General features: G+C 34.8%; 1 protein-coding gene across 1 annotated transcript; it reads right to left on the bottom strand.

Annotated features, from left to right (window-relative positions):
* Fh (fumarate hydratase) lies at positions 1 to 26,778 on the bottom strand. Its single transcript, XM_047520584.1, has 10 exons — positions 26,605 to 26,778; positions 22,231 to 22,365; positions 19,324 to 19,434; positions 16,732 to 16,908; positions 14,158 to 14,340; positions 11,746 to 11,911; positions 7,107 to 7,310; positions 5,566 to 5,693; positions 2,969 to 3,122; positions 1 to 384 (listed from the first exon to the last, which is right to left on the bottom strand). Exons 1-10 carry the CDS (start codon positions 26,728 to 26,730, stop codon positions 242 to 244), a joined length of 1,527 nt encoding a protein of 508 aa, XP_047376540.1. The 5' UTR covers positions 26,731 to 26,778; the 3' UTR covers positions 1 to 241.
* Between the last annotated feature and the right edge of the window lie 298 nt (positions 26,779 to 27,076).

Genomic DNA, 27,076 nt, shown 5'->3' on the forward strand with positions numbered 1-27,076 from the left:
TTATTTAAGATTAAAAAAAAAAGTGTTTCCTTTTTTATTTTATATATTTTTTACTTATTCAATTTACTGTGGACCTAGTTAACCTGGAGTTTTATATACCACTCAAATGCTTTCCTAGAAATTCTCAAGTCCAACAGCAGTTTCCTTTTAAATGTATCCATTTTTGTTTAAGAAACAGACATAAGGGGTCTGTTTTTTGAGTTTTTTTTATCTGTTTATTTTTATTATAAATTTATTTCAATCACTTTGGACCCAGCATGTCCTTAGGCTTTACCCATTCGTCAAACTGCTCTGCTGTGAGATACCCAAGCTCAATAGCAGTTTCCTTTAAGGTTGATCCTTTTTTGTGTGCAGTCTTAGCAATCTTTGCTGCCTTGTCGTAACCTGAAGAAGAAATAAACAACACCAGAGTTAATGAAGTTTGTTTTTCTAAAGCAAAAAGTAATCACTGTTTACATGATATTGATGCTAGAAAGTTTGCTTAACTGATATATTCCAAAAATTTTTAAAAATATTTAAAGGGAGTATCTTGATAATTTACTTCTCATATAGAATAAAACCTTTACTTTTCTTAAGGTATAAAGACTTGAACATACCTTACTTTAAGTAGTACATGCCTTCCTAGAATGAAATTGCCCATTAACTCAGACATTTTCACAGGGAAATCAAAAAAGAAAATATAATTTATATCAAGACTTAAAGTACAATTCAGGTACATTTTTCCAAACAAGGTGTTTAACCAGCAACCATTACCTTCCCAAGGAAGCATTAATGGGTGAGATACTCCAGTCCTACAGAAAATGTATATAATACTGTACAACTGGTAACCATTGGTGACTAGCTCCGAGGGGTGAGAAGTCCCCTCGGTGAGGAGGAACAGCCAGTGTTCTGAAGAGAGACAAGCCTTCAGCAGCAGTTCTCTTCTGAGTTTCCACTGCAATGGCTTCCATTCCCTGGCCTCTCCTCAGACATTACAAGGATATAGGTGGGGAAGTACAGCAGAAATATATACCCATACAAATGATCACAGGTATATTGCTGACTTCAGAATTATTTGCTTTTTAAATTAATAAAGTTAGGGAATGGGCATTTGGCCTTTAGTCTTGACTTAATATAACTTTTTTTAAAAATCAGAAAAAAAGTAAATCAACAACAATAACAACAAAATCAGAAGGCAAAAGCAAGAATGAAAATTAAACCAAGGTAGAAGGAAAAGACCAAAAAGCAAAGATCAGGGGAATATGACCAAAGGGAAGAGGCCTGCTGAGGCAATATGATTATCAACCCAATAAGGTGTTATATGACTATATGCAATTAATCATCATCTACAAAACAAACTACTGGTATGGTTCATTTTATTACTGAACTGAATTTGTAAGTGGTCAACATGTTGTAAAGGGCATTATTTAGTGACCAGAGTAGCTTTGAGAAAGAATTCTCATGTGAAACTCAGAGGATGTCTAAGCATAAATGCTCACAACTTTCAGTTCTCAAGTTCCACAAGACAGTATTAATAACTGGTCTGTTACACATCTAGGCCACTGAGAAGCCACGGTTTGGAGGGCTGTATGGCTCATGCTCAGTCAACTAGTAAGGAGTATTTGCTCATCTCATCCTTGAATTACCTCTGATAAGTCTTTCTCTCTCACTTTAAACTGATTCCAAGAAAGATTTATCAGTCATTCAGTTTTAGGTGAAACCTCTAATTTAAAAGTTTTGGCAACATGTTCTGAAGTAAAGGTCTGCTAAAACATTTCTCACACAAACCTTTTGGTGATCCCTTTGCATATTTTCAGTTGAATGTTGACGTACAATTTTAATGGATCAAAATGTCATTACCAATACTATTCCAAAAAAACATCACATTGGGCTCATAGCTACCTAAAGCAGTTAAATGAGCTTGTAAAAGAGAAATTAGAGCTTTTTGAGGAGTCAAGATTAAGATCTAACTTGAAAGTTCAGAATTACAGAAGGTTTTGCAGTATCCACACAATAAAACAATATCATAACTTATTGTTCTAAAGTAGAAAATCAAAGACTATATTACATTAATTTCAGCAGAAAGAAGGGCTTGACATTTTTCTTTTTCTTTTTCTGTACTGGGAACTGAACCCAGAGGTACTTAACCACTAAGCCATATCCCCAGCTCTTTTTTTTTTTTTTATTTTTTTTATTTTGAGATGAGGTCTTGCTAAGTTGCTCATGGCCTCACTAAGTTGCTGAGGGTAGCCTCAAACTTACAATCCTCCTGCCTCAGCCTCCAGAGTTGCCCAGATTACAGGCATGCACCACCATGCCTGGTTGGGGTTTGGCTTTTAACAAGTCACAACATAAAGCAATGAATGCCTCAAAACCTACAAAATAGCCAATTCAACAGGGATCACTATGGTCAATATACCATCCAGGTCTGATTCTATACATAATGAAACAGATATAATTCTGGGAAAGTCTTGCAATACCAAAGCATGGTTTTATACACAATATTTTCATTTTCCTTCCATTCCCTATAAGCAATGAATACATAACCTTTTATCTTTTACTTGGTAGCTTTCCATATCTGAATTGGATAAAAACAACAAAATCAAAGTATTACAGAGTATCTGTGAAGGTAAGCAGATTCATTCAATGTGGGTAATCAGCCAGTGCCACCTAGTGACATTACCAGCTTAAGGTCTTATAGAGAGCCTTCCCCAAGTTCCTGCATATGGAGATTCTGAACTCCATTTAAATACATTTAAAATACTACTTCTGAATATTGTATATCAAATAAAATGAAGTATAATGGATCAAGTTTTTGAAAGAACTATGTCACCATAAAAGTATCTTTTAACACAAATTTCAATTATTTTAAGAGATTTTCTCAATGTCCAAAAGGAATGTGCTGTCCACAAACACTGATTCAGTATTCTCTAAAATGTTTCAGCTTTTGATTTTACATTCAAAATGGCATTACTCTTTGAATCCTTACCTATATGAGGATTAAGAGCAGTCACCAACATTAGAGACTCGTTCATTAGCTTGTTGATCCTGTCTGTGTTGGCCTGGATCCCAACCACACAGTTTTCTGTAAAGGAAACTGAAGCATCCCCCAGCAGCCTGGCTGAGTGTAATACATTTTTAATCTTTCAGAGAGACAGAGAGAGAAGAGGGAGAGACATTACTAGGCTTCTTTTTTTTCCCCTTTGGTCCAATGACACATATTGTTTGCTGGTTCATTCTCAATGTATAATTCGACAAATGTATAGCACTCCTAAAAATTGTAAGGCACTATACCCAAAAAAACAAATTCGAGGACCAGGCACATTGGCACACAACTGTAATCCCAGTGACTCAGGAGGCTGAGGCAGGAGGTTGAAAAGTTCAAGGCCAGCCTCAGAAATTTAGTGAGACCCTGTCTCACAACAGAAAAAGAAAAAGGACCAGGGATGTAGCTTAGTGGTAAGGTACCCTTGTACAAAAAAGGAAGAAAACAAATTGGAAAGAAATTATGAACATTTGAGGGCACAAAAATTGAAAAAAGGTGGAAAAGACATAAAAAATATAATCCATGTTAAGTATATAAAACAGGTATGAAGAGTTGGTGATCATGGTGAAAGAGGAATTAATCTAGCTATAAGAATTAATGAAGTCCTACTTGATACAGAGGACTGGCTAGCCAGAGATGGAGAAAATAATATTCCATGAAGGAAGAAGAGGAAAACAGATGTAGAAGTTAAAAAATGAAGTATGTGCTTGAAGCAACTGGTAAAGTCAAGGTTTCCCAGTTCTTTAAGATCACCAAGGGGGGTTTCTGGTTTGTTTGTTTTTTTTTTTTTTTAGTGGTTCTTTTTAGTTATGCATGACAGGAGAATTCATTTTGATATAATTTTACAAGCATGGAATATACCTGTTCTAATTAGGACCCCAATATCACCAAGGTTTTTATGCTTAACAAAACAAACATTCTAGTCCCCTTAATTCATACAATAAAATTAATTGGTATGTTTTACCATTTGCTTCTTTTTGGTAACATTTCCAATATAAACTAAGATGTATTGATATGTTAATAGCCTTTAGTCTAAAACCTCAGGGTACACTTCCAACAATAGACTCTAATAGAAGGCACTGAACTTTAGAAGTTAAATTTGATACTGTGACTTTATTATATGGCAAATGTTGATAATCTTGATTTGTTTGCTATTAAAATAAGAAAAAAATTCTGTTAAGATTACTAAGACAACATTTTCTCCTTAATTCTCTTCCTATTATTCCCTCTTAGGGTTTCCTTCATTGATTTTTACCTCTTCTACGTGCCTTGGAAACATTATGTGTACCAAAAATGTTTTTTCTTCATCTTAACAAAGGTGGAACAAGACAGCATTATCTTTCATCCATAATAAATGATAAAAAATCCAACCATGATTGCTATGTACATATATGTGATAGGGAGTTGCTATTAATTCTATGGTATCTGACCTGGAAGGAAAAGTTTATGTGTCTGAATTCTGCAGGCTTTTTATTTACCACTAGAACATACACTCCAGAAGGGGAAAATCTTTCTTGTTTACTATTTTATTGCAAGCACCCAGTACATGTGACATAGAGCAGGAGCTGATAGTGAAATCACTGAGTGAATATAATCAATAACTGTCATTTGCATATGCTCATCAAATTAAGATTAGACTTTACACTATATACTAATAGGAAATAGCCTTTAAAATATTTTAGATATAACAACATGTGATACAAATGAAGTTCTAGGGGCTGGGGATATAGCTCAGTTGGTAGAGTGCCACAAAACAAACAAACAAACAAACAAAAAAACCAAATGAAGTTCTAGATAATAATGCAGCTTTATTAAGCTTTATTATGTGAAGCAAGGGAAAAATGGTTTAAAGATGACACATCTTCTTGTATCTCTGGAGCGATGAAGGAAAAAAACAATTGATGGATACAATAATGATTCTACTGCATGTAGAAGAGGTAAAACGAATGAAAAAGAATTTGACAAAGGATAGGAAGAGAACTGGGAAGAAAGTGCTAAACATGGATGAAGACTGTCTCAAGGAGGGACAGTCAACAAGACAGTCAACATCAGATGATGCATGAGAAGAACTGTGGGATGTCTACTGAGTGGAAGAGGTCACTAATGTTGGGAGAAGCACTCAGGTGCAAGAAGGCGGCACTGAAACTGGATTTGTGGGGATCACAGCATAAATTAAAGTGACTGTGGGGTATTCTTTCAAGACTGAATTTAAAGGAAGAAGAAAGCAAAAGAACAGCCTGCAAAGGAGGTAGGGTTGTAGGGAAGGTTTTTACTTTAAACTGAGGAGACTTGAACTTATTTCTATATACTACTTCCAGAATTTTCTTCCTATTAAAAATGCAAATCATCAACTCACTTGAGTTAAAAGTCACCCAATTCCTAATATTTAGGGATACTCCTCTAACATAAGTGCTTGATTTCCAATTGCTACTAACATCATCTAATTATCTAATGTGGAAACTCTAGAAACCTTCAGAAAAGACAAAAACAATGACAATTAGCTTTAGACAAAATCATTAAAAACTGAATTTAAAGCTTACCATCATTGGCTTGAAAACATTCAACTCAAAATGTCCATTGCTGCCTCCAACAGTAACAGCGACATGATTCCCCATGACTTGGGCTGCAACCATGGTCATTGCTTCACACTGAGTAGGATTCACCTTGCCTTCAAGGAAACCACCAGTGACAGAATGCCCATCAAATAAGCTTATGACTGCATTTATTAGTTAAGATTAGATTTCAGGCAGAGGAAGAAATCTAATTTCATTAAATAAAAGATATACAAAAAAGACAGATCAACTTAATGAAACAAACTGACCAAAGAAAGGGAGATGAGCAGTCACAAAACTGAATCACTCAATGGCTAATGAGAAACTACATCTATACATTACAGTTCTCCTTTGTCATGGTTTTCATTCATTTTAATAAATACAGAATATACAATCACAATCAAATACATAGTACTCAATGAGACAGTTGAAGGCCCCACCTTCATAGAACTTGGCTATGAAGAGAGCTGGCAATTTCATAGTTAATGGGTAACTACAGAGAAGTGCAAGCTGCTATGGGAACACTTATAAAAGAAATATCACCAACACTTGGGAGGTTTCCTGTCAAGCTGGACTTTGCTCTCTAGCATATGAGTCTCTGGAATTCCACCACCCTGGTAATGTCCCTCCAACAAGTTTCTTCTAACCAATGCAAGGTAACACATTGGGAAATATATCCTTTATCTGTGACTCTCCATTTCTCTTATGTCACTTGTCAACATGAAATACTTAAAAACAAGATCTTCTCTTGATCTATATTGTATAGGTATAAAACAATCAACAGTCAGACCATTCTTTCTCACTATTAAAATTTACTTTGTTAGTTTTGGTCTGATGAAGGTTGGCCTACAGAAGATTTTATAAATCTTAATTCTGTCAAGTGATATATAGTGCCACCTCAACTTTGTTCCAGTATGATCAGCACGTATGTTTGGCCTTCACCCTCATCACTAGTACAGTGCTGAATGGGTAGTCCTACAGCTCGTTATCAAGATACTCCTCCAGACTAGACTCAACCCATTAGTCACTCCTTAAATGTCACTATTCATCCAGCTATATTCACTTACCAACACTGCCCACACTTCTTCACTGAAACCAATGATTATCATGTAAGTCTTACCAAATAACTTGCTGAAATCCAGATACTGAGAGTCCATATCACCTCCCTTAATCTAATAGTCCCATAACTCAATGCAAAACATGAAATAAGAGGAGTTTGGTGTGACTTTTTTATTCAACCCATGCCAATCATTTATAACAGCCTATTCTAGAATTCTTTTGGCTTTGGTCTGTGAAGGACAGAACTATTACATACTTTCAAATAAGAGAACTGAAATACAGCAGCTAACTTTTTCCTAACTTGTGGGGTGACATTCCTAGAAATCCTGATTCAAGATGGCCCACACAAACATTCTGAAATAAGTGTGTCTTATGTTTCCCTATCCAGTTATGGTATCACATTCTAAAGTTAAGAATGTCTGGGATTCTAATTGAATTGTAGTTCCAACATTTACTAGTTATGTGATTACCTGGCATGATACTGCTTCCTGGTTCATTTTCAGGCAAGATCAGTTCTCCAAGACCAGACCGAGGACCAGAACCCAGAAAACGAATATCATTTGCTATCTTCATCAAACTGCATGCAGTAGTGTTCATGGCTCCACTGAGCTCCACCAAAGCATCATGAGCAGCCAGAGCTTCAAATTTATTTGGAGCAGTAACAAAAGGTAAGCCTGAAGAAAAAAAAAACCAACCTGGGTGAACAAGTAAAATAAACATTTATCTGTCCACTTTCAACAAGCTAAACAAAGTTTCAGTATATGAAAAGCAAAAATAAAACCAAGGAGATAGACTTTTTAACAAATGGTGCTGAGAAAACTGGTTATCCATATGTAAAAGAATGAGATGAGGACTTCATCTCTCACCCTGAACAAAAATCAACTAAAAATGAATCAAAGACCTAGGAATTAGACCAGAAACTATGCAACTCCTAAAAGAAAACACAGGGTCAACACTCGAACAAATGGGCACAGGCAACAACTTTCTCAATAGGACTCCTAATACACAGGAAATAATGCCAAGAATTAATAAATGGGATGGCATCAAATTAAAAACCTTCTCTACATCAAAAGAAACAATTAGGAATGTGAATAGAGAACCTACAAAACAGGAAAAAAATCTTTGCTAGCTACTCTCTGACAAGGAATTAACTCAAAAAACTTAACACCAGTTGGGCACAGTGGTGCATACCTATAATTTTAGCAACTCAAGAGGCTGTGGCAGGAGGATTACAAATTCAAGGCCAGTTGATCACAGTTTGAGACCAATTCTCAAAAGAAATACAAAAGGCCAACAAATATTTAAGTATTCAACACCATTTACATTAGGGAAATGCAAATCAAAACTACCCTGAGATTTCATCTCACTCCAGTCAGACTGACAGCATCAAGAATTCAAATGGCACAGTGGTGCACGCCTGTAATCCCAGTAGCTCAGCCAATGCAGGAAATCAGAAGTTCAAAGCCAGCCTCAGCAATTTAGCAAGAATCTGTCTCAAAATTACAAAAAAGGGCTGGAGATGCCACTCAGTAGTTAAGTTCCCCTGGGTTCAAAAATGCACTGAGGATGGGATTGTACATAGTAAAACTACTATGGATATCAGCATGGAGGTTAATTAAAAGACAAGGCATGGAACTAACATATGATCCAGTTATACCACTTCTCACTATTTATCCTGAAGAATTAATATCATCATAGTATAGTGCTATATACAAACTTCTGTTTATAGCAGCACAATTCACAACAGTCAAATTATGGAACCAGCCTAGCTGCCGATCAACAGATGAATGGATAAAGAAAATGTAGTATATATACACACAATGGAGTTTTATTCAGTCATAAAGAAAAATGAAATTGTCATCTGCAGGAAAATGGATGAACTTGAGATCATCATGTTATGCAAAACAAGCCCAAACTCAGAAGGTGAAGGGCTGTATGTTTTCTCTCCTATGTGGAAGCTACGGAGAACAAAGGAAAAGAAGGGAAGTGAAGGGGTCTCATGAAAATTGAAGGGAGATCAGCAAAGCAGAAGAAAGGAATCAAGAAGAGGGAAGAGAGGGGGAAAGGGGAAAAATATTGGCCAAAAATTGTATTGTTATATTATGTGCACACATGAATATGTAATAACAAATCCCACCATTATGTATAACTATAATGCACAATAAAAAAATATGGAAGGAAAAAATACAACCAAGGGCTGGGGCTGCTGCTCAATGGTAAAATGCTTGCTCTAGCAAGTATAGGGTACTGGGTTTGATCCCCAGCACTGCAAACACAAAACGAAAGAAAAATTTTTTGTACTTTTTTGTGCTTCAGAAAAATACGTTTAAGGTTCAAGCTTTGTCTAGATTTGAGAAGCCCCAAAAGAGTACAGAGAGTCTAGCACCAGAACATTGAAAGGATGAAATAATAAGTACAATAAATAAACTAGAAGAAAAACAACTATCATACTGCCAACATGTGTATGATGCCTGACTACTTGAGTAAAAGTGAAAAGTGAGTGAAATTCACTCCACTTTACTCCACACTTTGATCCTAGAAAAATTTCTTTGTTCACTTTATTCTGTTCCATTTTTTCCTCTAGTCAGGGGTCACAAGATCTCCCTGAGAGAATAAGGAACAAAAATGAGTTAGATGTTTTCAGTCCTTCCCATGTTCAATTTCAAAAACCTACTTATTCTAAACTCTAAGAATACAGTTCCTTTTTATTAAAAAATGATTCAACAAAAACATCTAGTAAGCCTGAATATGTACTGTATAATGATCTCATCCTAACCCTCTGGTAACATCTATATCTTAATAAGACTTTTCTGGAGAGAACAACTTGGCTATAATAATAGTAATCATTATTCAGACCACAGTACTCTAAAAAAGGAAACAAAGAATTTAAAAGATTAATGATTCAAAGAAATATCACAACATGACATTTTAAAAAAGCAATTAAGCCTGTCTACAATATATCATTCAAATGCCTTTCTCAAAGTTATTTCTGCCAACTTTGAAAATTTTACTCTAAACAACATCAAAGAGAAAATAAGTGAATACCACCAGACAGTAAACAAAGCTAACACTAGTATTTTAACTGCATGCTGTATGAACTCCTACACAGAAAACCTTTAAAAAGTAAAAGGATTAACAACTTCTGAAATGAACATAAAACACATTGGATAGAAAAATATTTCTATTCCAAAAACTTCTTGGTGCATTTTAAACAGCTGGATTCATTATGCCATATTTGCACATGCACACAATTTGATCAATCACATTCCCCAGTACCTTCACTCCATCTTCCCCTTGATCCACCTGCTCTTCTCTACTGATCTCCCTATTACTACTATTTTAATTAGTGTATTATAATTACACATAAAAGTAGCATTGTGGTATAACTGTTCATGGACATGGCATAATTTTATAGATTTCATTTTCTAGTACTTCCTCAAACCTCCCCTATCCCTCTCTTCTCCTCTACTGATCTCCCTTCTATTTTTAGATTGTCTCTCTCCCTTTTAAAAGTTCTTTTCTTTCTCCAGCTTCCACATACAAGAGAAAACATTAAGCCCTTGACTTTCTAGCTCCTATTCACTTAGTATGATGTTATCCAGTTCCATCCATTTACTAACAAATGGCATGATTTCATTTTTCTTTATGACTGAGTAAAACTCCATTGTGTATACATACCACATTTTCTTTACTCACTTATCTGTAGATGAGGACCTGGGATGATTCCATAACTTCACTATTGTGAAACTGTGCTGCTATAAACATTACCATACATGTATCACTATCGTGTGCTGATTTTAGTTCTTTTGGAAAATACCAAGGAATGAGATGAACAGGTCATATGGTGAGTCCATTCCTAGTCCTTTGAGGAATTTCCATACTACTTTTCAAAGTGGTTATATTAATTTGCAGTACCACCAACAATGTATAAATGTACCTTTTCCCCCACATCCTCACTAGAAATTATTTGTATTATTGATGATTACCATTCTAACTGGGAGATAAAATTTAGTGTACTTTTGATTTGCATTTCCTTGATTGCTAAGGATGTTGAATATTTTTTCATGTTTTGTTGGTCATTAATGTTTCTTCTTTTGAGAAGGATGTCTGTTAAGATCATTTGCCCATTTATTCACTGGGTTGTTTTTTGGGTATTAAGTTTTTTGAATTCTTTGGAAGAGTAGTTGGCAAAGATTTTCTCCCATTCTATAGGCTCTCTCTTCACACTCTTTTTTCCTTTGCTGTGCAGAAGCTTTTTAATTTGAGGTCATCCCATTTATTGATTCTTGGTTTTATTTCTTGAGCTCTAGGAGTTTTATTAAGGCAGTCAGTGTCTGTGCCAGTTAGCTGGAACACTGAATCTGCTTTTTTTTAGCAGTTGCAGTATTTCTGGTCTGATTTCCAGGTCTTTGATCCACTTTGAGTTGATTTTTGTACAGAATGAGAGCGGGATCTAGTTTCATTATTCTACTTCTGAACATCTAGTTTTCCTAGCACCATTTGTTAAATGGCTCTTTTCTCCTACATATTTAGTACCTCTGTTAAGTATCAGATGATAGTTATCTATATCTGTCTATTCTATTCCATTGTAATTATGTCTGTTTTGATGCCAATATCATGCTGTTTTTGTTACTATAGTTCTGTAGTATAATTTGAGATCAGGTATTATTGATGCCTCCAGCATTGCTCTTATTGTTCAGCATTGCTTTGGGTATTCTAGGTCTTCTATTCTTCCACATGAATTTTAGGATTGTTTTTCCTAGTTCCGTGAAAAATGTCATTGGTATCTTGATGAAGATCACCTTTAATCTGTGGACACTTTTTGTAATATGGCCATTTTAACAATATTAATTCTGCCTACCCAAGAACATGGGAGGTTTTTCTGTCTTTTAATGTTTTCTTCAATTTCTTCAGTGCTCTACAGTTTTCACTATAGCGATCTTTCACCTCTTTGGTTATATTTATTCCCAAGGTGTTTTGTTTTTGTTTATTGAGACTATTGTGAAAAATTATTTCTAAGTTTAAACTCAGAAAAGTACAAGGCAAAGATACCTAAAAAATACCTGGACTAGTACAATGAAAATGAATACTAATTCATGGATCACTAACCTGTGAGTGCAGCTACTTTTGCAGCAACTTTTTCCGCAAAGCCAATTCTAGTATTTAAACCAGTACCAACAGCAGTGCCTCCAGCTGCAAGCTCATAGATTCTTGGCATGGCAGCTTTTATTCTGGTTATGGCATATTGTACTTGTTGAACATAACCACTAAATTCCTTAAAAGAGAAGAAAATTAAGGTGAGAATTTCCTAATGGCTTACAAGTTATATTCTAACTGCATTAAGTAGAAATCAAAAAAAGAAAAAAATTTCAGAATACTATATTATAAGGTACTCAAATGGCACTTAAACTGTGTCAATTCATATGATGAGTAAAGTACAGAGAAAGATGAGGATTTATAAACCTATTAGGAAGAACAACACAGGAAATAAACTTTAAAAAAACAATTTCACTATATTAAGTTATTGGTTTATATGCAATCTATTATATAAACTAATTTCACTTTTTTTGCTGTGTCCCAGATAACTGTGAGGAAAAGAACACTAATTATTCTCCAAAAATAAAATATAAACATCGCCATACAATCTCAATTTTAAAAATCTGAGAAGGAATGTAAAGACAATTTACAGGAACTTGAGAAGCTAAGTGACTCACTGAACAGCATGAGAAGGTAAGAGTAGAATTAAGACTATAGTGTCACTAGAAAATTTAAATCTACTATCAACATCACATTGGTTTTTGTACCATGAAGCACTTTAAATAAGACAAGCATAGAATTTATCATGTTTGAACACAGCAAGGGCCCTATTAATAATTATGCAGGGACACAAGGCATAAACTGGGCAAGCCAAAATATATAATTATCCTAAATCTTTTCTTTCCTGCCTGAAGACATTAAAAAATCATAAATATTTTTTATTAGTACTAGGATTTCACACTGTGTTAAAGAAAACATTTCAGAAGATAAAATTCTTTTCAGGGAAATCTGATCATGTGACATAATACCACATATGCACATGCATCTGCACACACACACACACACACACACACACACACAGAGGCTGGATTCACAAATGGAATATACTAGGATCAGGGAAAAATGCAAAAATGTACAAGACAATTTTAATAAAAGCAACTATAAATGCTTCTGATAAAGTCAAACAAAAATAGAATTTTCTGTCATGATAGGTAGAATGATGATTTTACACAGAAGATTTGAGGCAGGGCTCCAGTGAACATAGTTTTCAACATGAGATGCACCAAAAAAAAAAAAAAAAAAAAAGATGAAGCCAGAGGAAATATGTAGTTTCAAACACATATATTGTTCCTCCTTAGAATTTACACATGGTACTAAAAGTCATTGATGCAAAAAGAAATGAGACACAGCCTTAAGAGGCAACTTAGTCCAGTGAGTTCTATTTAGTTCCATCACTTGTATTTCAATGAATCATTTCAAACTTTTATCACTCCTTCTGTAATCAAATTAAGCTAAATGACTGAGCTTTTCTTCTATTTATCTATAGCCAAAGCTATAAATGGTGGGCTGAAAATGTTATCTCATAGTAGAGCATTTGCCTAGCATGTTGGTGCCCTGAGTTCAATACACAGTACCACAAACAAAAAACCAGAACACAAGTGAGAATCCATCCAAGTAAGCAGCAGCCAAACTGTCACTCTCCCCTCAATTTCCATTAAACTACTATTTCATAACTATCATTTGACACTTGGCACATATAACCATCTTCTGATAATATGTGTATGTCCTGATTCCCAAAGTGGAGTGTGAGCTTAGGCAAAAATCATTTCCTGAATTTATTTACTTTTCCTTCACAATACACACTAGTATATATTCTTCGAGCTGTTGATTAAGAAACACAAAAGTATTTTCTGCTATCTTAGTAATACCTCCTTCACATGTGGTCAAAGCAATTTTTTTTAAAAAGATCTGCCTTGTTTAATCACTTTAAAATTAAGTCTTAAATAACCTAATTTGGAGTAGAGAAAACAAAGAAATCATGACAATGACATTGATAAAGATAAAGACAATGATAGCCAACACTAATGGATACTTACTATGTGTCAGGCATGGTTCTAATGACTCTGCATAAGTCAGCTTACTAGACTCTCAGTCCTACCCTAAAAAGAGATATCATTTTCCTTATTGCACAGCTCAGAAAACCAAGCCATAGAAGGGATAATCACTTTTCCTAATGTCACATAGCTCACACAGAACAGAAACCTGAACCTGAGCAGTCTAACTAGAGTGTGGCTCAATGCCAGTACACTTTGCTCTTCTAAGGGAATGCCATTAAAAACTACTCATCAGTTAATAGAGAACAATCTCTGTCACTGAATTTAAATGTTAAAAATTTGGCCTTATCAATCAGTATGACTGTGAGGGTGATACACTGGTCATTTTTATCAATTCCTTAATTGAATAAAATGAGTCAAAATCCTATACCTGCCCAAGAGTAAGTGGAACAGCATCCTGAGTGTGAGTACGCCCAATTTTGATGATCTGTGCAAACTCTTTGGATTTTGCATTGAGAGCATCATGTAGTTTCTGCAGTCCTGGTAACAGTACTTCATGAACTTCAACTGCGGCTGCAATGTGCATTGCTGTGGGAAAAGTATCATTGGAGCTCTGTTGGAATTTTTCAAAAGGAACATAAAATGTTAACTTAGCAACAGAAAACAAATGAGTATCTCAAAAAAAAAAAAAACCTCACTAAATGACTATTCAGAACTGTCTATATGTAATAATTACATTTAATGTGGCAAGTCAGATCACTTAAGGTCAAAAAGAAGCAACCTGGTTTTCTCTGTGGAACATTCTGAGAATTGTATCATATATAAGAATACTGGGTAATACTATAACCAAGTATACTGAATGTGTTACATATTGTATCTATCCGCTAGTAAATGACAGCAAAACAGAGAAGTACAGTTAACAACTGCATTTGATGATAGTTAATAACCTACCTTATAATTAAATAGTACACCCAATCTTCCATAGGTATTTATAAACTTCAGGAAAGGAGTAGGTCACTACTTTAACAATAGGAAAGTCAAGCTCTCAAAGAAATGATATGACTTGCCAAAATACTTAGGAACTGGTAAAATAGACCTGACCAAGTAGTGTATGCTCAGTACTCTTTCCTCAACTGCTGAACCTGTACTTTAAAAATATGTTTTTTCTAATTATGGAGAATAGTAAAACACAATAGTAGGATAAACATTGCGAAGAATACTCAATGTTAAACTCAGCAATTATCAACATACTCAACATATTGTACATAGTTAATCTTGTATCATCTATAATTCTATCCCCAACCCTACTACACACACATTATACTATTCTGAAACAGATTTAAGACTGCAAAATATATAATAAATTCACATTTAAAGGTGAGTATTGAATCTGAAAAATCTTTTATCCAATGAACTTATGTAAAAAGCTTTCCTTTTAATACTTAAAAATAAATTATACTACACCTAACACTCAGATCCTGGTTTCTAAATATCATTTTTCAAGAAGGTTCTCCAAGAGTTCCTTGAAAATGTCTGTGTCTAGGGTTAGAGCAGGGAAAATCTAAGATGATGAGTCTGGAGTACCTTACAGTGCCAGAAAGTAAGAAAAAAAGTGACATGATTTAGAAGACACAAGAGTCAACTTGATAGGTTCCTAATACTGAGATAAATTAACCAATATTATAAATAACAAAAGTACTAGAATATAAACAACCCATGAATCCAAACTGAAAAACATAATTGAATAAGTAAATAAAATGAGGAAGGATAAATTTTTCTTACCAAAAAAAGGTTTGAATTAATATAGAAAGAAGAAAAACTGAAAATCACTTCTAAAATATCATGACGGTATTGCTGTAGGCAAGATTCACTGATGAAGGCTAAAATTAACAGGGCAAGTTTTAGGAGAAAGATATCTGCATAGTCTTGAAATATCTCTATTAATTACTGTGGTGATTCGAATACATGTCCAAAATTTCTTCAATATTCCTCCCTCTAGGAACTGAAGCTCAAGTGTAGTGCCTGGAATATAGGCAGGACTTAAAACCTCATTTTTAACAAATAAGGTATAGAATAGGAAAAACAGCAATTTAATGGTGGAAATCTTGTCAAGAATCATCTTAACCAAGTGACTAAGATTAATATCAACAGTATTAAGTCACGTTCCTATCTTGCACCTGCAACGTGATGCAATAAGAACAAGGATCCTTCACTTGCCCAAAATTCACAGCCTCAGTCTAAACACGAGAAAATAACAGACATACCAAAACTAAAGGACAATCCAAAAAATAACAGACTACTACTTTCACAAGTGTCAAGGGCACCACTATGGTCTAAATGTCAATGTTCCCCAAAAATTCTTCTGTTGAAATGCTAAATCCCAAAGTGATAATATTATTTGAGGATTTTGTAGGTTATTTTGTTATAGCAGCCTTAAGGGACTGAGGCAAAAGAACAAGAAATGGGCACAGATAAGAAAAACTGAAGGGATATGTGACTAAATGTAATATGTAGGCTGAAGTAGATCCTGGAAGAGAAAATAAGAACATTGGTGGAAAAATGGAAAACCCTAAAAAAAAAATCCCTTAAAAAAGTATGTTGTTTGAGAGTACTGTATTCATGTTAATTTCTTAGTTTTGATACAAACATCATGGTTATATAATGTAATATGTTTTAATATTAAGATTAGCTGGTGAGAATAAAGGAGTTCTTTGAATTATCTTTGCATTTCTTTTAATATAAATCTAAAATTATTTCAAAATAAAGAAGTTTTAAAACTAAATGGATCAATAAAAATTAATAAATATGCTACATATAATTGCATTAAAAGCAATTTTCATAAAGTTTGGGATAAAACCAGTTAAGGCCCTTAAAAGAAAGTCAAGAAACTTTAGAAGTCTTTTCCACTAAAGAATAAGGTAAATAAAAGACCTTATGCTTACCTTATAAAAAATAATCTCAGGCATACTTTTCAATTTGCAATGAAAAAAGAAAACATACTGACCTGGCTTTTATTAACGTGGTCATTGGGATGCACAGGGTTCTTGCTGCCAAGTTCACCTCCTAACATTTCAATTGCTCTATTGCTAATGACTTCATTTACATTCATATTTGTCTGAGTTCCTGATCCAGTCTGCCATACCACAAGGGGAAAATGATCATTTAATTTACCTTCAGCTACCTGCAGGAAAAAAATGTTAAAAATGGGCATTTTTAAAAGAGGAAATAATATTTATTTAGTGATTTTAAGCATCATGAAGAGAAGGGAGAGGGGATAGGAATAGAAAAGTCAGTAAAGTGAATTGGACATAACTTTCCTACGTTCATATATGAAGACCACCAGTGATTTAAGTCAGCTCCATTTACAGAAAACTATTTTAAAGATGTTCACTTGTTTTAATCTGTTAAATGAATTGCCGAGGGTTCCACAGTCTTTGAATGCAGATGTCCCATAATTCTAAGCTTCTGTAATATCACTTTCCAACTATGGATACTTTAAAAATAAAATGTTATATGTTTTGAATAGTATGACAATTCACTGACTTCAACTGAAAACTGAAGCAAATCCATCTTTCTTATTTTTTTTAACTACCTCCTCTAATGGAAGGCCACCTGTTAAGGCAGACAAATATGTTAAGTCTTTAGATACATTTATTGTTAAGAAGGAATATCCAACAGATGTTACCACCAGAGTCAGCAGGATAATGAATTAGGGACTTGAAAATGTGAGTTCACTAATAGCTACTTCATTGCACAGATGTCCAATGATTAGCAACTGCCAAATGTAGAAACAAGGACTGCCCAGATTTGCCCCTATTTTTGTCATATTTTTATATTCTCAGCTTATGTGTTAGTTTTCGGATTAAAAGCTTCATAAAAGAGTGGGTGCTTAATTTCATCTTCTGAAATGATTTTAACTTAAAACATCAGAATACACTTGAGAAATCTACTATGTTGAACAATGTGTTCATTTTTAAATAAAACCATTTCATGTTATATAAAAATAATAGGTGATTAGTACAGAAAATTCTGAATACTGAGGAAATAACAATAGTCATTTTAGTTATGCCTCCCAAAAATAATGGTTATTAGCTTGTTGGCATCTTCCAATGTCTACCTCACTCAATGGGTATGTGTGTATATAGTTGGCCCTCAATATCTGTGGGCTGTGCTATGCAGATTCAAACAACCACAGAATAAAAATATTCAAAAAAAAAGAAGAAAATTATGTTTGTACTAAACATGTAGACTTTTTAAAATATGTCTTATTCTCTAAACAATACAAAAAAATTATTTAAATAGTATTTACATTCTATTTAGGTATAACTGAGATGACTTAAAGTATATGGGACAATGAAGCTAGGTTATATATGTGACTTCATCATATGTGGAATTTGGTAAGCAGGGGAAGGTCCTATCTGTATGTATACATGAAAACACATTTTCTGTTCGTTTCTTTTTCTAAACAAAATTAGGATCATAAAATTAATTTTGCAAAATTTCCAGTTTCTCATAAGATAAGGCTTTGTTCTATGCCAATCTTTAAAGAATTAATTTTCTATGATTCATAATATAACAGTATAAATGCAACTTACATAAGCAGCTGTTATGATCAGACATTACTCAATTCATTTTTACGATTATGTAGCAGTATAATGAAAAACACTGCACATACAATTTTTGAACTGTTCTAATTCTTTCTTTAGACAATGTTATTAGGGAACTAGTAAGTTATATTCTTGATATGCATTATCAAATAAATTAGTTTTAAAAGGAATTATTTATTCATAAGATAAGAAATCAAACATAAGGCTTAATGTTTTTTCAAAAAATTTTTCTTTTTTTTTGCAGTCTCTGGGATTGAACCCAGGGGTACTCTACCACTGAGCTACATCCCCAGCCCTTTTTCACTGGTGCCACAGACTTCCAAGTACCTGGGATTATAGGCACACACCACCATATATATTAACAATTAAAGTCAAGATGCTTAAAGGACATGAAATAATCCAGAAATTCTGTCACAATATAATATTTTAAGCATCATATTAATATCCTCACCAAATAACATCCTATCTAGAAATTCATTAACTCAAAAATTCAGTGCCTTCATGCCAGTAAATGGATGGAAACTGAAGACTATCATGCTAAGTGAAATAAGCCAATCCCAAAAAACCAAAGGCTGAATTTTCTCTCTGATATGTGGATGCTAATATAAATAAGGGAGGAGTGGGGAGGGAAGAATAGAAGTTCACTGGATTAGACAGAGGGGATTGAAGAGAAGGGAGAGGGAATAGGAATAGAAAAGACAGTGAAGTGAATTGGACATAACTTTCCTATGTTCATATATGAAGACCATCAGTGAAATTCTACATCATGTACAACCACAAAAATAAGATCCTAATGAGAATAAGTTCTACTCCATGTATGTATGTCAAAATACACTCTATTGTCATGTATATCTAAAAAGTACAAATAAGAGGGGAAAAAAAGATTTTAAAAAATGAATTCAGTGCCCTTTCCTATTAGCAGGGCTTATCAATACCAATGTAAGATACAAGTCCCATGTCATTAAGCCAACATAGTTATCACCTCCTACCTCATCTGCTGCCTTCATTATTGCATTTGCAATCTTTGGATCAAGACCATAATCCTGATTTACTTCAGCAGCCGCTCGCTTCAAGATGCCAAATGCTTTAATAACTGGGATCTAAAAAATTAATCAGAAAAATACCTTAAATTTGCACTATTAAACGTGAACATTATTTTATGCAGATGCAAAATTGTACCTAAAACAATGACTCAATTAATATGATCCTCAAATGTTTAGAATACAGATAAAGATTACAGATAAATATACACTGAACCAAAAGAACCAAACAAAAACAAATAGTCTTCACATACGTATGTTTCACATACCCATATACATGCACTCGTAGTCACATACAATATTCATTTTACTTTTTTATATACGTACGTACTACAAAGTGTCTTATTTATTTCATACAGTTTATAGTCAAAACAAATGGTATTCACTCATTTCCCAGCAAGAGCCATTATTTTTCCTTACAAAATATGATACTACAGTATAACTGTTTCCTTTTTCTTAAAAAAAAAAAAAAAAAAAAATCAAAGATGCATTTAAAATCTAATCACTATGAGATAACCAGTTGCTGAATGGCTATCACCTTACCCCAAAGTCAATAAATTAACAACACAGTCTAGTTAGTAAAGATGTGACAGTCAGTAAGTCACTAGAAATTTCTCTCATAACTTTGTTTTCAAACCAAGGGTTCTTTAGACTTTAAGTTGAGAACTTTTGATATTTTATATATAAATATATATAAATATATAAATATATGTTCATACTTCGATTTGTTAGTATGCAAATCTTTTCATTTTCTTATACAAATTACTTCACCAAACTTGAAAAGGATACGTTGAATAACTTTAGATGGGATTTCAATGAAAAAGACTTGCTTTCTGTCAGAAAACTGATTCATGAGTTCTTGTCAAAATTAATAAAATAGACTGTGGCACAGATCCCAAGCCAGGTTTGAACACAGAAAGAAGGGGAAAAAGGAGGTGAGGAAAAGAACAATGAATTTTTAAAACAGACGCTATAATCCTTAGTAGAGACAGCAGAAAAAACAAAGGAAAGAATAAGATATATTAAATACATAAACCTGAACCACAGTGAAAATAAGCTAAGAAGCAAACAGAAAAGGAAAACTAGAAAATTTTTATTTTGAATTATAAATAAATAAAATTAAAATATTATGTTTTACTCAAACAAAATGAAGACAAATGGTTAACAGTATTAGAAACAAACATTTTAAACACGAAAACAAATGGTGATTTAATTTTTTACAAGAACAAACATTGTGATGGAGGGTCAAACCACCAACAAAGTTAGAACCAAATGCAAATAACACTTGACCATCTGAACAGACTGATTAATCCTAGTGTTAATGGACCCATCAAAATAAGAAAAGGTCATAGTAGAGAAAGTTTTACTAAATACAATAAGATAAAACAATACAATATATCACTGGGGAGAAAAGAAGAATCATGATAATCTACTCGCATTAGAAATTCATAATATCATCACTTCTGGGCCTTTTTGCTAAGATCAACTATAAAATTAATAATCTTTTTTGGGTTTGTTTTCCTTTTGGACCTCAGGTATAAAGAGCTGGGCTTAATCACACTATTAAGTTCAGGGCACACACGGTCTAATATTTAATAAAGTTCAGGAAATTAATATAGATGAAATCAAATGTGACTAAATTGATACCTCAGGCAACCATCTTTCTCAGACATAATCCAAATTTCTGCCCTTTCCCTCCACTAGAAGCAGCAACCAAGTACCACAAAACTTGCCAATTAAAGCAAGATAATCAAAATAAGAGCCATGCTCACTCCCACCAGTGTTAGCTGGGGTCGACCTCCTTAATCCCTAGAGTTGAATTTGTAAGAGTATATCAGGACTAGTAGCTACCTTTGCTACTTAAACATGTAGTCTGACCCTATTTACCTCATCACGAAACAGGTTATCTGTGGCAATGATGAAAAGATTTCTTCAAAGATTTAGTCCCCTCTCATAAAATTCTATAAACCCAGTCAAGAGTTGGTATTAAAGGCTTAATAGTGTTTTAAAATATGGAAGTTAAAATTATTCAGGATAAAAATTAGATTGAGAAGATAACTGGTAAACAATAGCTCACCGGATGAAGCCTGCTACTTCTAGGCTTACTAGCCTATCCTGCAATCCTGCATTGACTATTTTTCATACTCCGGTTGGGCTCCATTAGGATATGTAATGTATTTCATCAACTCTTTTCACACGTTAAAATCTCTGAAATCAAGATGCATCTCATAATCAATGACATATCACAACCTTAGCTTTTTCTTTTTTATGGTATATCTGGTCCATCTTCTACTTGATGGCATCTCACATTTAATGACATGTATCAGGAAGTTTTTTTAATCATTTGATCATTTGTGTGGCACTGAACAAATACATATTATCTATTATATGCTAGACATTGATGAGTAATAATGTTTTGGGGTACTAGTGTACTGTATACTTTTCAGAGAACAAAAACCAAGAGAGAAAGTATAAAATTGAAAAAAAATCCTAGTTTTATATCAGTAAAAAGAAAAAAGAGAAAAGAATTTGAATATCTAAAAAAATTATTTACAAACTATAAAATTCTAGCAAAAATCTATAAATATCCGGTAAGAATGAAAAAGATAATCACTTAATTCTATCAAGACGAATTTAAAATATTCCAAGTCATGGTTCAAAATAACAGCACACTAAAACTTCAAAAAGTTCTTTGCCATTTTAATGAAAGAAAACAATTTTTTACTCATGAAGCCAGCTTTCTTAAGTAACTTAAATTTTAACTCTGTAAAATATTTATTTTTAAGGTAAAGTGATTCATTTGAATATAGCCTAGTTCACCCCAAATAATCCAACATTTCCACACAAGCCACTTACTGGCATACGTTCTGTTACACCTCCAATCTTAAAGTTCATTGTAGATCTCACAGTCTGGGCGCCATAATACTTATCATTTGGGACCTTCAGTTCACCAAAGGTATCATATTCAATTCGGAAGGAATTTTGGCTTGCCTAAAGACAAGGAGAAGACATTGTTATAGGTTGAATGAAACCCAGTATCAAAAGCAATAGCATCTTATCAGCATAAGGAACAAGAAAAGAAATATCACAAGACAAAAAATTCTATTAGAATTCTCACTCCCGGCTTTCAGCTCTTTCCTTAAGAAATTGATAAATTTATTAATGCTGATAACAGAATTCAAATACGATGCAGATGATAAATACAGAAAGTCTTTGAACTACAATAGTAATTTTTTCCATTTAGGAGTGTGCCTATTATTGGTCAAAATTTGACCAATTCAAACCTAATCTAACTGAATGCTCATTTTACTGGGAACTTCTGCAGAATAACACTTTGTGAAACTTGTAAATATATTTAAGCGAAGCTCAGATATGGACTACAAACACTATGCCTGGGCATAGTATAATACAAATAGTTCAGGCCTTGCAGTCAGAGAGCCTGCCACTTAGTAGCTGTTTCACCTTCTGCAAATCAGCTTTTCTCAATTATAAATTAAAATAAATGTACAGACAAGAAGAGATGAGTCGATTACATGGACATCATTATACACCAACTTGTCTCACACCTGTAAACCACATGCACAAATAAAAATATTTTGCACTGCAATCTTGTTTTGGATACTATAGGTAGATATCTATGTATGTTAAAAGATACTTTGAAACAATAACATTAGCAATGACAGCAATGTCACCAAGAAAACTAGGTCCTTCTTTCTCTTCATTATCTTGTTAAAAAAGAGCACCAAGAGCCTGGCTCTAGAAAAGGAAGACTGGTTTTCATTATCAGTTTGCAAAATAAAGTTTGATTTCTTAAGTTTATATCATCACGTTTTATGTTCAAAATTATTAAATTTTAATTATAAAATAGCAATTATCCCCTAAAAAACAGGTTATGATGATATAAGCCCAGCACCACAAAAAAAATTGGCAGAACTTAGTAAGAAATTATCCCAAAAGCCAAAAGTTCTCTTTATTTAGCCTGAGGGAATATATAGGTTGTACCAATTGGTAGGACAGAAACAGAAGCAGTGCTGCAAAACAATCTTTAAGGTATGTATAACAAACCTAAGACAGAGGGTTGAATCCAATGCATAACAGAAAAACAGTATGTCCTACAACCATAGGGTTGAATGTTTCATGGAGTATGATAATTCTTTAACTGTGCTTCAATGATCTGAAGATGTTATTTTGAAAGACGGAAGGAGAACCTGAAGGGAACAGCAGAATGTATGTGATATTCCACTTAAGAAAGCAGTGGGTTTACACTAAGAAAATGGAATCATTTATATTCTATCAGAAAGTTGTACCAAGAATTAGGAAAAACTGTCAGAGGAGGTAACACTTATGTGGGTGATGCCTAGAATGTTAGAAAGGATACAAAAACAGAGGAACATTGAACTTGGTCAAGGCAATTACCAAGTTTCTTCAAACTTTTTTTTTTTTTTTTTGCAGTGTTGGGGATTATTGAACCCAGGACCTTGTGCTTGACAGGCAAGCACTCTACGAACTGAGTTATATCCCCAGCCCCCAAACATTCTTTTTAATGACCTACAGAAGAAAAAAAAACAAAAACAAAAAAAACTTTATATTATGATTAAGTATAAAAACATACATACACACACAAATCTTAAACAAAAATTCCATGAAACAATGTATGTCATGCACTCTCATTCTAATATCTTTTGTTATTCCTTTTAAAACAAAACAACAAAAACAAAACACTGGTCACTTATTCCCTATATTGATTTCACCAATTACTGAATTGACCTCAGGTTTGAAAATACACTTGTGTGGTTTTTAAAATCTTCCCACATTGTCACATGTATAACCTGTCCCCAGTGGCCTGGGTAACAGAAGTGCTCACCTCAATTTATGAGAAAATTATTAGCAATGAATAGCATCTCTAAAAATGTTTTTAGTTCATACAATATAATCCATTATTATAAAAAGCAGGTCTTTTTGGAAACTGTGCCTTCATATGCCATAATTTAGAGAGAATTTCAAGGAAAAGGCAGCTGCTGCTTTAAGAATTAATGCCATGAGTTTAAGAATTAAACCAGTAAGCACAGTGCAGGCACAAAAGTGGGAATTTCCGATTGTTTCTGGCATATCCCTGTTCATTTATAAAAAACCACTTCACTTCTGGGGAATGAGTGGGTGATGTGTCTAGCATTCACCGTAGTAAGATTGCTACTGGAGCCTAGAAATAACAAGTATTTGATAACAGTCACTAACCCCAGTCACCTCAGGTTCTCCCCTCAAAATCTGCATGCTAGGCTAATCTGAAAGGTCAGACAAAAAATATAGACCTAGGGCCTGTACAATGTCCCTATGCAAATTCATGGATAACATTTAACTAAACCATGGTATTTCCTGAAGACAATATAAAATGATTTTCAAGCTGGGGTTGGTGGCACTCACCTGTAATCCCAGTGCCTCAGAAGGCTGAGGCAGGAGGATCACAAGTTCAAAGCCAGCCTCAGCAACTCAGCAAGACCCTGTCTCTAAATAAAAATTATAAAGGGCTGGAGATGTGGCTCAGTGGTTAAGTACCTTGGTTTCAACTCCCAGTATCCCCCTCCCAAAAAAAAGGGGTGTAAATTATTCCTCATGCAAAAGAACTTCATAGATAAAAATTGAACATTTAACTTCATTGCTTTGAGTTTTCTGATTCTTTCTGAAAGTCTATCTGGTCTTAAAACATAGAGGACCAAGTCTCAAAAATAGGCAAATATATAACAAGTGGTTTACTGATACTATACGGTAATACAAGTAATGTTTATCTTTCAGATTTTATAGCCATCCTGAAAATCATCAATAACATGACCTTCAAAAAATGGAGAACATCCCTATCCACAATGTAAGATCACAGCTGGTATCCTTGCTAATATTCAAGACATTTTTTCTCCTTTGTAGTATTAGGACTTTGAAAATCCACCCTCATTACAGCTCTAAGAGCAAGGTAGTGCTATTTTTGATACTTGTTCAAAAAGGATAGATTCATAAGTTCTCCTGCTTTCCTTTACAAAAATTAAATAGGTAAGAAGTGAATAAAAAAAAATTTAAAGGTTCTAAAATGGACTAAAATTACTACAGCAGGTAGTTCCAGGAATACAAAAGCACCCTATACTTTGTAGTTTTTGGTACAGTGACTCCATCAAAGTATCTTCAAGTTTATTGTCCAAGAAATATCTTGGCCCTAGATGGAGCATATTTACTTAACACTCACTACATGGTACTTTCCCATGTACAATCTTGCCGAGTAGCTGTCATTATTTCAACTTTGTATACCTGTGGAAACAGGTGCAAAGACAATTTGCCCAAAGTCTCAACTTTTATACGCCTTAGTGTTGTAAAGAATTGTACTCTTCCTAAAGTATTAATAAATTCCGGAACTTTTGCTATCCAAAAAAACAAAACAAAACAAAAACCCAAACACACACACATACACACACACACACACTCTTAATGTTTTTTAAAGGCTGAATTACCTAGAGTGACACTCCAACGAGCAAAGAGCTTGTTAAAGTAAGTACGCCACACTTTGAACTTGGAACTTTTAAATTCCTTAGCTGTCTTTCTAAATTAAAAGTACTGATTCAGCTATAGAGAAGTCCTATCCTATCTCCTCAAACATGCTCATGTTTATGGATTTCTGGGTCTTACAAACATTGCGATTTCGGGAACCATATTCAGCCTACAAATTTAACAATCTCAAGAGAAAACTGTTAAGTTCCTAAGAACCTTGTACTTATTCCGGAGGGCCTAAAAGCAGTCCAATGCACGTGGCGGACCAAGAGGCCAATGGATGAGCACAGAGCCAGTGTCAGCTGGCCCTCTCCCCGCATCCTCCTCCTATCCCAGCACTGCCCGCGAGGCAGGGTCCAGGGGTCGGGACGCCAGCGAGGGCAGTAGAAGCGCAGCAAAGGCGGCTGAGGTGTTGTACCCCCAACCCCGCCCCCCCCCCCCAGCCTGAGCTCGGCCGAGAGGGCTTAGGGAAGAGGCCACGCTGGCCCTGCAGGACCTCACCGCCAGGTCCCCGGGAACTCGGGGCGGAGGTTCCTTCCCCGCGCTGAAGGAGCGTCAGAGGGGGAGGCGGCCACGCTGGCGCGGGCGCAGAACCCCCTTCCCCAAGGCAACCCTCCCGCCAGCCCGCGGGCGTCCCGGCCGTCCAGAGGGAAGGCTGAAGGTCACCGCTGCAAGGCCGACCCATGCGCCGCCTGCGCTCACCATTCGAGCGGCGTTCGGCGGCCAGAGTGGGAGGATCGCCAAGCCACCCAAGCCGGGAGCTAGGGCAGCAGCTGGATCCCGCAAGAAGCGACTAGAACGCGCGAGGAGACTGAGTGTTCGATACATGGTTGCGGCCGGAGCGTGGGCGGAATTTCTGTGCGCCCGTGGCCACGCCTCCGCGCCGGCTGTCAGAGCCTGGTCTGCTCGCAGGCTTGTCCAATCACCAGCCTGAAACCGAACTGGTGGGGATGGGACTAATCGTGGATGGCCAGTACAGAGTGAGGAGGCGGGTTAACTTCCGTAGTGTTGTAGTGCAGATGTTTTAAGCCTTCGGATTTGTGGGATCCTAATGAGGAAGGAATTATGGGAAAGGTGGTTCTGGTTATTCTTTTGGCCAATTTGATTGCTACGTGGGGCTGATGGTAGGCGAGAGTTGTAGCTGATGAATCAGTTAATGTTTGGTTGATAAAAT

Source organism: Sciurus carolinensis, chromosome 12 (genome assembly GCF_902686445.1).
Source record: "Sciurus carolinensis chromosome 12, mSciCar1.2, whole genome shotgun sequence".
NCBI classification, from domain to species: Eukaryota; Metazoa; Chordata; class Mammalia; order Rodentia; family Sciuridae; genus Sciurus; species Sciurus carolinensis.